The sequence below is a fragment of the Amphibalanus amphitrite genome, unplaced genomic scaffold (assembly GCF_019059575.1).
Source record: "Amphibalanus amphitrite isolate SeventyFive unplaced genomic scaffold, NRLGWU_Aamphi_draft 000737F_arrow, whole genome shotgun sequence".
Classification (NCBI taxonomy): Eukaryota; Metazoa; Arthropoda; class Thecostraca; order Balanomorpha; family Balanidae; genus Amphibalanus; species Amphibalanus amphitrite.
Genome location: NW_024882231.1, coordinates 130,363 through 141,136, shown reverse-complemented (window position 1 = coordinate 141,136; position 10,774 = coordinate 130,363). Strand labels below are relative to the sequence as shown.

General features: G+C 48.4%; 1 protein-coding gene across 1 annotated transcript in view; it reads left to right on the top strand.

Moving 5' to 3' along the window:
• The first annotated feature begins 9,657 nt into the window (after positions 1-9,657).
• Positions 9,658-10,774, top strand: part of LOC122365393 (ras-specific guanine nucleotide-releasing factor 2-like) — a 30,883-nt gene continuing 29,766 nt past the window's right edge. The window contains exon 1 of the mRNA XM_043336563.1: positions 9,658-9,850. Within this exon, the coding sequence (XP_043192498.1) occupies positions 9,692-9,850 (159 nt within the window). The 5' untranslated portion in view covers positions 9,658-9,691. The remainder of the gene's footprint in view (positions 9,851-10,774) is intronic.

Sequence of the window (10,774 nt, the reverse complement as noted above, 5' to 3'; positions counted from 1 at the left end):
CGCAGCAAGGCGGCTTTTCACGCCGTACATCTTATCACACCTTCTTACACCGGAGCGGGATACCTCACACAGGAGCGGAGAGCCAACGCACCTCACACCAGATCAACACCGCAGAACACACCCTCATATGCCTCATTCCTAGGTGAAAGGTCTTTAAAATGCCTTTTTCCAGCTGCATGGTTAATGTTTTTAATCTGCAGTGCATTTACCGAATTGTCAACTATCACCGCCCCGAACGGCAAAGCAACAGCATGACGAGGTACATTAACATTATGTTGTTAATGTTGTATCATTAATGTTGTATATTAATGTTGTTAATGTTGTATCATAATGTTAATGTACATTAACATTAACATTATGATACAACAAGATACATACATACATACGATGATACACACATAACACAGAAGAGGAACATGAGTTCGTCTTCTGTGCTCACTTTTTCAGACATCATTTGCCTTCAGCCTTCGGTCATGATGTAGTCATAATCACCCATGCTTCACTGCCTGGCAGACAGATGTTAACTTGACGCCGACTGCAGGACTCGGCTCATCACTGTCTGCTGAGTGTCCACCGGCCCTCTGCTGCTGCCCGGCCGGTAAGTCGGGCTCCAGACCCGTCTGCCGCCCAGCCGTCCCCATATTGAGCGGCCGTGTGAGCCGGGTACTTCCGCTGCCTGCCGCAGTGCCCCAAATAGACTCAGGTGGCGGAGCTGCGGCAAGCGCCGCCTCTGCCGCTCCTAAATCGCCTCAGATCTCAGCTTTGGCCGGAGGTGCAGCATCGACCGTGGCACAGACGTGCCCGGTATGCTCCTCTCCGACCCCCAGACCCCCAGTCCCCAGCCTCATCACAGTGCGGAGCATGACGCTACTTACGGGCTACCTTCTGCGCCATGGGGTCGGGGTGCTGTGGGGTATATAATTACACATTTGGCCTGTCGCACCATCAAACCGAATGACTACAGGTGACGATAACTGAGACCCGTCCGCGGCTCCGACCAAGGTCAACACTCACCAGACGTGCGTCCCACTTGTGTCTACACTGACTCCCCGGCGGTAGCTGACATTTCACATTCACAGCCGACTGTCACACACTCATCGGGTATCAGAGGATGCGCGCCGCACGCCTCCAAAACAGGTGACAAATGCACACTGCAGCACACACTGCGGCAGCATAAACCAATAACCACCTGTGCTTCCGTAACATTTGATCCTTTCCAAACATCATCCCCGCAATGTTGGTGCAATTCCTTGGGCCGGATGCACCTGTTTGTTGCATCGATAGCAAGTGGCGATTTGCTAAGTGCGTTATAAATCATTGCATAGGAGTAGGCAATGTTAGCCCGCGTCCCACGGGGGGGGGGGGGAAGAGAATGGGGGAGTGGGGACTATACAGAGCCCCTCCCGTTTTTCTGCGATCTATAAACCGCTGGACTTATCAACACGAAAATACAATGAGATACCGTCGGCTGCATAAATTTGGTACCTTGTGTCTAAATAAAATGTTTGTAACTACTATAGGTCGGCCGGAAATGACGTCAGAGTGGCGACATGTTCGGCCGATTTTGATGCAAAACATTGAGTTACGGCAATCGCTCTCCAGAGCTCAGTTTTTTATGCTTGATCCAATTTCTTTGCATGAGAATTGAGAGGACTCAAAGCTCATAAAGAACCAACTTGCAGTCTAAGATTGTCGAAATGTTGAATGTTTGGAAGCTCATTTGTAAAGACTCAAAACAATATAATACCAAATGATTTTTTCCTAGCAAGTTTTTCACTTTTCAAAAACAAAAGAAACTGGAAAGTAGTGATGGAATGCATACCGATTATCTACTTTAGGACGTTTTAGCCTGATATCTTCAAAAATAGCCACGTTTCCTATAGGATTTGTAGAAAAACACCATTATAAAAAATCCATATCATATATGATAAATATGCGTTCTGATAAATATGCGTTCATGCGACAGGAGCGGTGTCTTCAAGTGGCCGATAGTGGCCATGGCCAATGTGGGCGTCTGTTGAGACTGATATCCAACACTAAAAATGTTACACTAAAACGGCGAAAACCTTGTCGCACATTGTCTCCTTCCACTCATTGCTATAATTATCCTATAAAGTGTGCCGATTCCGGATCGCACACTTCAAATGAGCTGATATCTTCAAAAATAGCCACGTTTCCTATAGGATTTGTAGAAAAACACCATTATAAAAAATCCATATCATTTTTTTAGTGCGGTTTGACAGCGTGCACAAAAAATAAATAGCACAAGTTATGCTCCTGAACTCGAGTTGCATCCGATGTCTGTCTGTTTGTCTGTCTGTCTGTCTGTCTGTCTGTCTGTCTGTCTGTCTGTCTGTCTGTCTGTCTGTCTGTCTATGTCTGTCTGTCTGTCTGTCTGTCTGTCTGTCTGTCTGTCTGTTAGTTTGTCTGTCTATCTGTCTGTCTATCTGTCTGTCTGTCTCTCTGTCTGTCTGTCTATCCGTCTATCTCTCTCTCCCTCTCTGTGCGTCAGCCGCCGTCGGCCCTCCGTTCTCCGTGTGCCGCCGCCGTGCTGCAGGCCCGTCGGCCGTCCGGTCGGCGGCGGCGGCTGCCTATATTGATTGGACGGCCGCGGCGCGGCGCCGCGCGCGCGACGCTCCGCCGAAGAGACACTACCTGGTGGGCCAAGGTGTGCGCCGCCGCGTCGGTCGCTGGCTGCTGAGAGCGCCGCGCCGGCCCGGCCGCTCGTGGACGGCCACAGGTGGTCGGAGGGTCGGTCGAGCGGGCCTCGGAGCGGACAGTGAGGGACTGGGCTCAGACACAGCCGGGCAGCAGAGCTACTGGCGGCCGAGCGACCCTCGGAGCGGATAGTGAGGGGCTGAACTCAGACACAACTGGACAGTGAGGGGCTGAGCTCATACACGGACACGGACCGGACAGTGAGCGGCTGATACCGGGCAGCAGAGGCCGGCCTCGGGACGAACAGGACAGCGGGGCTGAAACCGGACACGGTGCGGACAGCGGAGCGGACAGCGGAGCTGATCCCGGGCAGCGGACACAGACTTACAGGTGAGTTGGATCGGTGACTGGGTGACTGGGTCGCCGGGAAATTGGGTCACCGGGCTACCACTCAAAATTTATTTATTTATTTATTTATTTGACATCGTAGGCTCATTCCACAAAAATGGCTATTCCTGAACCAGGGTCGCAATATAAAATGATGGGTGTCGTGGGAAAAACATACGCACGCACGCACACAGACAGACATTCGTTCGCAGTCACTCTCTCACAAACGTGTCGTCATGAAGTATTGCTAACGGTCGGCCGCCTGTTGTCGCAACAAGTGCCGGCGCAACTCTGCCTTGAACGCGCGCAGGTTCAGGTCACACATCGCCGGTGGTAGGCTATTAAAAGCTGTCACGGCGGTAAAGAGGAATCGTCTCCTCCCGGACTCCGATTTGATTCTGGGCACATGTAGCATATCTATCTGTCTTGTGGCTCGCTGATGTACGTCACGTCTATGCACTATTCTACTCGCGATTGACTCGGGCTGCGCAGTGACCAGCATACGTTTCAATAGGGTCAGCACATGGTATGAGTACATGTTACGCGCGGACAGCCATCCCAGGTCACGCAGTACGTCACTAACATGATCAAACTTCCGACGCCCCGATATCACACGGGCTGAGAAATTCAGCAGCTTTTGCAGACGTGCGAGCTGAGTGGTATTGCAGGAGCCGTACACACTGATACAATAGCGGATGAGCGAAATGACTAGACTTTGGACTAGGGTGGTGAGCGTCGAATGCGGTAAAATATGTCTAGAGTGACTCAATCCGATTAAAATACCTGTGCAGCGCCGGACGACATCATCGGTATGGGCGGCAAACGACATACATTGGTCAAATACGACACCCAGATTCCGCACCGCGGGAGAGCCGGAGACAGTGGCGCCCATAAAGTTGATGCTGACTGTTGGAAGCTGCCGGAGATTTTGACGAGTGCCGAGAACAATGAGCTGAGTTTTCTGAGCGTTGATTTTCATACCATTTTTGCCAAACCAGTTCGAGAGCAGTGACAAATTTCGTTCCATGGATCCGATCAGGGCGCCAATGTCTCCGGGCCTCCCGCCCACGAGAACCTGAGTGTCGTCCGCGTACTGCACGATGCTCGCGTCATCAACGAATAGCGACATATCATTAGCATAGATGCTGTACAAGAGCGGTCCGAGCGATGTCCCCTGATAGGTGCCGATGGGGTTCGGCAGCGCCGCCGACAGAGTTCGAGAGCCAGAGTGGCTCTCAGCTACCACCTGCTGCTGGTGGTCGGCCAAATAACTCTCAAACCAGCGCGTATCGACATTGTACAGTTCGAGTTTACGTAAAAGTCCGGCGTGCGGTACGACGTCAAAGCATTTGGACAGATCTAAAAGACACAAAAGTGTGATTTCCTTACGGTCCATAGCCTCAAACACTCGGTCTGTAACGTCTAAAAGTGCGGTGTCGGTAGAATGGTTCGTTGGGCCACTGTCATCGATATTGTGTTATATCATCACTGCGCATCATCATCGAAGGGATGTGCTGTGTTTATTAGATCATCAGTGCGTGTTTCCGAAGGCTGATGGTAGTACGGAGCGTTTTGAATGACGATTTTACCAACCAGAACCTTACAAGACCTGTTGCTTCTCCGAATCAGAGTGTGTGACGCCGTTCGACTGGCCGAATCTGTTGCGTGGTATAAACGGTGCCACTTGTTGATCTGTGCTTTCTACGTTTGTAAGCTGCGCTGGTTCCCTGGGCTTGAATAAGCGATTGATAAATCGTATATAAATCCTAATAAAGTTATATCAAAGGCAGCAATGAGCAATGATTTAGCAACAAACAGATCGGAAATTCGAAGTGGTGGGGCTGGTATGCCCACCACTTTGTATGCCCACCGGCACCACTGATGGTTTACCTACGTGAAAAAAAACAATACAACTTTCTATTGCAAGGCGCAATGTAAAGAAGTCACTATCTGTGTCTTACAATTAGGAGATGTGAATCGGCTTGATGAAGGTGACTTTCAATTTATACTGGGTGTGCTCGGGGGTGATTGAACGTAAAAAATTGATGTCAACCAAAAGGTCTCTACAAGGCGATTCTAAAGCAATTATAATTTTAGACTTCAGGTCGAACTTAAAGGTCAGAGGGCAAGTCCAAATGTAAAAACCAGCACATTTGTGTGTACTGATCTCAAGCTATGCGTTTTAGAAGAAAGCAGGATGCATACAATCGCGCAAAACTGGTTGGGCACGAAATAAGACACCCATTTGCAGAACTCCGACGGTGTCCTCAAAGTTCAATGTCAGGGTCAAGGTCACGCTAAATATTGACCTCAAACTTTTTTCACTTTTTTCAAAATTATCAGGGCCCAACCTAAAAATATTTCCAAACTTATCAGGCCTCCACTTTTAGATTCTGTAACGATGCAGGGCTGCCCCAAGGTTAAGGTCATGCAAAAGTAACCTTAGTAGAGGCTTTCTCACGGATCCAAGCGGGCTATTATAACTCAGTCAAGTTTTTGCTATCCTGAGGCTCTAAATGAGTGTTTAGAGTGAAGTGAATGCAGTCAAGCTCACATTTTCTTGTATTTCACATATTTCGCATATGCGCGTCACGAAAAAATTCGACAGTTTGACCTACAGAGGGCGAAAGCGGTCGAAGTTGACTGTAGTTGCGGAAAAGTTGCAATAACTGAAGATTCAATCAATATAGGTATGGAATTCCGTTACCCCATCGTGTTGTTCTGGGTAAAAGTTAAATGAACCAAAATTTGAACTAAAAGTTTTACTAGAAATTTAAAAAGCATAAGTTTTGTGGAAAATAAAGTCTGAGGTGGTATACAATTACATACACTATGAATACAAACACAAATGGTTTCTTTGCACCCTTGCCAAGCACCAAGCCTATCTGGTTCCCCACACGATCGCTTTATGTCGTGCGGTGCAACGATGCAAAGGTATATGCGAAACTCCCCAATATTGATTAATATATGGTGACAGGTATCAAATCAGGATGCAAAGAAAGCGATGCAGAGCAGGATGTGTGTGTGTGTGTGTGGGTGTGTGTGTGGGTGTTTTTTGACCTTACATTTTATTACGAATGTGATTAAATGGTGATATACAACACACAGAATAGAGACGGCTGGCGTCAGTACCCTGGCGATTGACGTGCCACCCCTGCAAAACCGAGCACTCCTGACACTGAACAGCAGGCGATTCCGCCACCTCCTCGCTCTCAAGACAGCGGTATACCTATGTATATGTAATACATAGCCATATTCGTCATAAGTTGCCTTCTCCAACATGCATGGTTAAATCCTTGATTGCGTCGGTTTATGTTTCCTAAGCGGTGACTTTCTAATGAAAAGTTTGTAAAAGGAGGGCACTGTCATTTTCAAACAATTGAAACTGAATATGGGGATTTAATTACATTGCATCAGCTCTCTAACGATTTCGAAAAGAAGTACGATTAACTAGGTGAAATGCGTATCATGTTCAAACATTTTTTTTTACAGAATCGCGTTCACAACATGTGAGAATAGAAGAGAAAGGACACTTGCACAACGCAAACAACAAATTATTCCGTTGTTAGTGCATTTTAATGAGCGCCGTGCGCCGCCTTGCCCAAGACACCGGGCAATGGTCACTGTGAGCGCTCACACCTGGGTCCACGTGAGCAACGGAATACTCGGACACAGGGGTCCACGGAACACCTGGGTCCACGGAACACCCGGATCCACGTGAGCAACGGGATACGTTACGTGGAACACAGGGGTCCACGGAACACCTGGGTCCACGTGAGCAACAGGATACACGAAGCACAGGGGTCTACAGAACACCTGGATCCACGTGAACACATGGAACACAGGGACAAACGGACACGGACACACGGATACACGGACACGGACACACGAACACATGGAGCAAGCAGTGCATTAGCATTGAAGTGGTAGCAACATCATATACATCACATGCAGATATTGGCCGTTTTCACGACGGGCTATCCGGCGAGTGCTGACCTAATTTGACCAAATCTGCACTTAATCTCTTTTACAGCAAATATCTGTATTTTATGAATTTATTTCAGTGTTTTCATCGATGATACTCTCTGATAATATGACAAAGTAGGCATATAAGCAATTAGTGCAACCCTAGCTGATAGCTATTAGGTCGTTCAATAAGTAACGAACAATCGGTCATAACTTCTTTATTTCTTTATTTAACACTTTCAAACTTTCACATATTATAGATAAGACATTTCTGAATGCAGCCTATGCCTCAAACCAGCCGCCGCCCGCCTGCACACACTTCTCCCAGCGTTCCGGCCAACGCCGGAATTCCGCCCGGAAAAACGCGTTTTCCGTCTTTTTCACCCAGTTCTTGACAGCGCACCTGACTTCAGCGTCGGTTTCGAAGTGTTCACCACGGAGGCCATCCTTTAGGGGACCAAAGAGGTGAAAATCTGAAGGAGCCAGGTCCGGACTGTAGGGCGGCTGGGGCATGATATTCAGCCCTGTCACGCGATCTCCTCGCGCGTGGCGTGAGACAAGTGCGGTCGGGCGTTGTCATGGTGTATGGTCAATGGTGATGTTGTTGACATCCGAGCTGCGCCTCTTCTTCAGGATTGCTTTTCTCAGTCTCCTGCAGGACTGTGATGTAGCGGCCCGCTGTCCATAGTCCGCCCAGGTTCAAGAAAGACCACCAGGATGACACCATGACAACGCTCGTCCGCACATCTCACGCCACACGCGAGGAGATCGCGAGACAGGGCTGAATATCATGCCCCAGCCGCCCTACAGTCCGAACCTGGCTCCTTCAGATTTTCACCTCTGGTCCCCTGAAGGATGGCCTCCGTGGTGAACACTTCGAGACCGACGCTGAAGTCAGGTGCGCTGTCAAGAACTGGGTGAAAAAAGACGGAAAACGCGTTTTTTCCGGGCGGAATTCCGGCGTTGGCCGGAACGCTGGGAGAAGTGTGTGCAGGCGAGCGGCGACTGGTTTGAGGCAAAGGCTACATTCAGAAACATTTGATCTTTAATCTGTGAAAGTTTGAAAGTGTTAAATAAAGAAATAAAGAAGTTATGACCGATTGTTCGTTACTTATTGAACGACCTACCAAATATCAGGATAGTACCTAAGAGACACACTGAACCTGATTGACCAAATCTGCTCCTAATCTGCACCAAATGTGCACCAGATGTGTACCAGATGGCCGTCGTGAAAACGGCTAATAATGCTAATCTAATTCCATGTAAGCAAAAATTAGTTTTTCTTCTCCATTTGACTTCAGGTGATCTGATGTGAAATTTTTACAAAAATGTTAAAAACAGCATTAAGCGACGTTGATTTCCCGGAAGGGCTCTGACACGTTCATATAGGTAAATGTACCGTCGTCATTACATTTTGACATTTTCACGCAATCGACGATACCCAGAACTTCCTGCCAGTTTCGAGCTTCCAAATGTTTTATTTCGGTTGATATCTGTTGTTACAACATCTATTTCAACAGGCCATCCTTTCGAACTATCAGACATGCCGAGCGCGACATCAGCCCCAGTCTCTGCTTAAAGTCACTCTCAGCATTCTAACTTCTGCCCAAAATCCATCCAGTGGGCCGCAAAGTTACATCACCTCTTATTAGGTTAGCGCAGATAGAAGTTTGTGTGCAGAGCGAAACACGGACAGTTTGGAGAGCGCACTGCAGCAAGCATCGGTTTCGCCGCTTCTTGGTCGTTACAGGAAACCATTTGGAGACGATTTGAGGCCGATTCTTTCCAGGCTACACTTAGGATGTAATGTGAGAAATCGGATAGGTCTATACATCTCAAGAGATCGGATTGGGATGTATGTTAGCATCTCAATCTGGATCATGAACCCAGGAAGTGAAAACAGGATGCATTCTTTTGGAAATTGAAGCTGATGGCTGGCTACATAACGCTTCCGGCTACCAAGCAATGCTGGACACGACGAGATGTGATTGACTCTCCTTATTCCATGAATCAAGATTGCGCAGCTGTTCAATAAATAAACCAATGCAGGCCGTAGGGATGTACATATACCATTTCACACTTTCCGGCATCATGCGGAGATTTGCTGTTGTTTAGAAAGGTCAAATAAAATAATCCGTAGCTTATCATCAACGAGCATTAGCCCAGCTGCAGATAATCATTGCAAAACTCTCCTAACAGTATATAATAAGGTCTTAATGTGCATCCCTTAGTACGCTGTGGGTGGGTGCCGCCTCTTTGACTGACATCCGTTTATCCCCTGTACTTCCGCAGAAGTAAGCCGACAGCTGCATCCTTCTCCAGACTACTCAGAAAGCGGCAGAGGGTAGAGAACCGTGCCTCCAGTCTAGCAAGTCGGCTGCTGTCCCGTCAGGTCAGCAGGCCGTCCCGTCAGACGTCACCAGGCCGCTCCGTCAGCTCAGCAGCCGGCCGCTCAGCAGCTCAGCGCGTCAGGTCAGGTCACCCGGTCTCATCAGGCCGCTCAGCAGCTCAGCGCGCCAGGTCAGGTCATCCGGTCTCATCAGGCCGTTCCGTCAGCTCAGCAGCCGGCTGCTCAGCAGCTCAGCGCGCTAGGTCAGGTCGCTCAGTCAGGTCAGCGTGTCCCGCCAGCTCAGCAGGCGCCAGCTCAGCAGCTCCGGTCGTCAGACTGCAGTTGGCCACCATGCTGTCACCGAAGATGCAGCGCGGAGTGCGCATCAACGATAACCAGCTGCTGATGCTGGCAGAAAAGGCGCGCTACGACCAGTACATGTGCGGCAGCCTCTACAAGAGGACGTGCGACAACTCCAAGTGGCAGCTGCGCTGGTTCAACCTCTATCAGGTGAGGAGACGAACAGATGGGTCAGCTGGGAATGTGGGGCTTTATGACCCTTTCGCAGGAATTATTTTGAGTCGACCTCTGATGAACTGCTGGCAACTACTGGGCTAAAATACATGGCTGGCATGGAACATTAATTCATCCAAAACAAAGTCTTTGGCAGGCTTTCGAATATGTGTTATATCATGTGCAAACTAATGCCTATGCGTAAGTAGTATCTGCACATAATTAGTCCATGTGCAATGATGGGGAATCTTGATGAAGGGCTGCTTGATTGCTTCATTGCTGACAATTGACATGTTCCATTTATTGTCCAACAGACAACGAAAATATTGATACAGCTTCATGCGCTGGTTCTGAGCGGTAATAAGTGTCGGTACTGTCAGCAGCACCGCCACTCTAATGCAGGGCCGGAAATGTTCCATTTGGACAAAGAGTGCTTCCAATCGATACCCAATATCCATGGCCCGCCGTGCAGAGCCTACCGCACATCCGTGGGCTTTACGGCTCGGAAGGCGCACTTTACTTCATTTGTTAAGTGATGGTCGTTGTCCGCAGTCGCCTCCCTTCTGCTAAGTATTTGAGTGCTGTTGATGGGTGTGAATTACGTTTACGGCACGTAACACGCGAATGTCAAAAATGATTGTGATTGATATTTAAAATGTGTAGGGAATGCTTCCACTAATTTGCTCAACAATGGGATGACGTATTCGAAGTTGTCGAAGCTTTCGAATTCGGGCGGCACAACATTCACTTCAACTAATTTCACTTAGCTCAACAATGGGATGGCATAGCCGAATATGTCTTAGCTTTATTCGGGCGGCACAACATTCGAAATTTGACCTAACCTGACCGGCGAGACATGTAAACATTCTCGTGCTGAGGAGAATTTGTTTCATTTCATTGCTCAAAAGCATTACAGCTCTA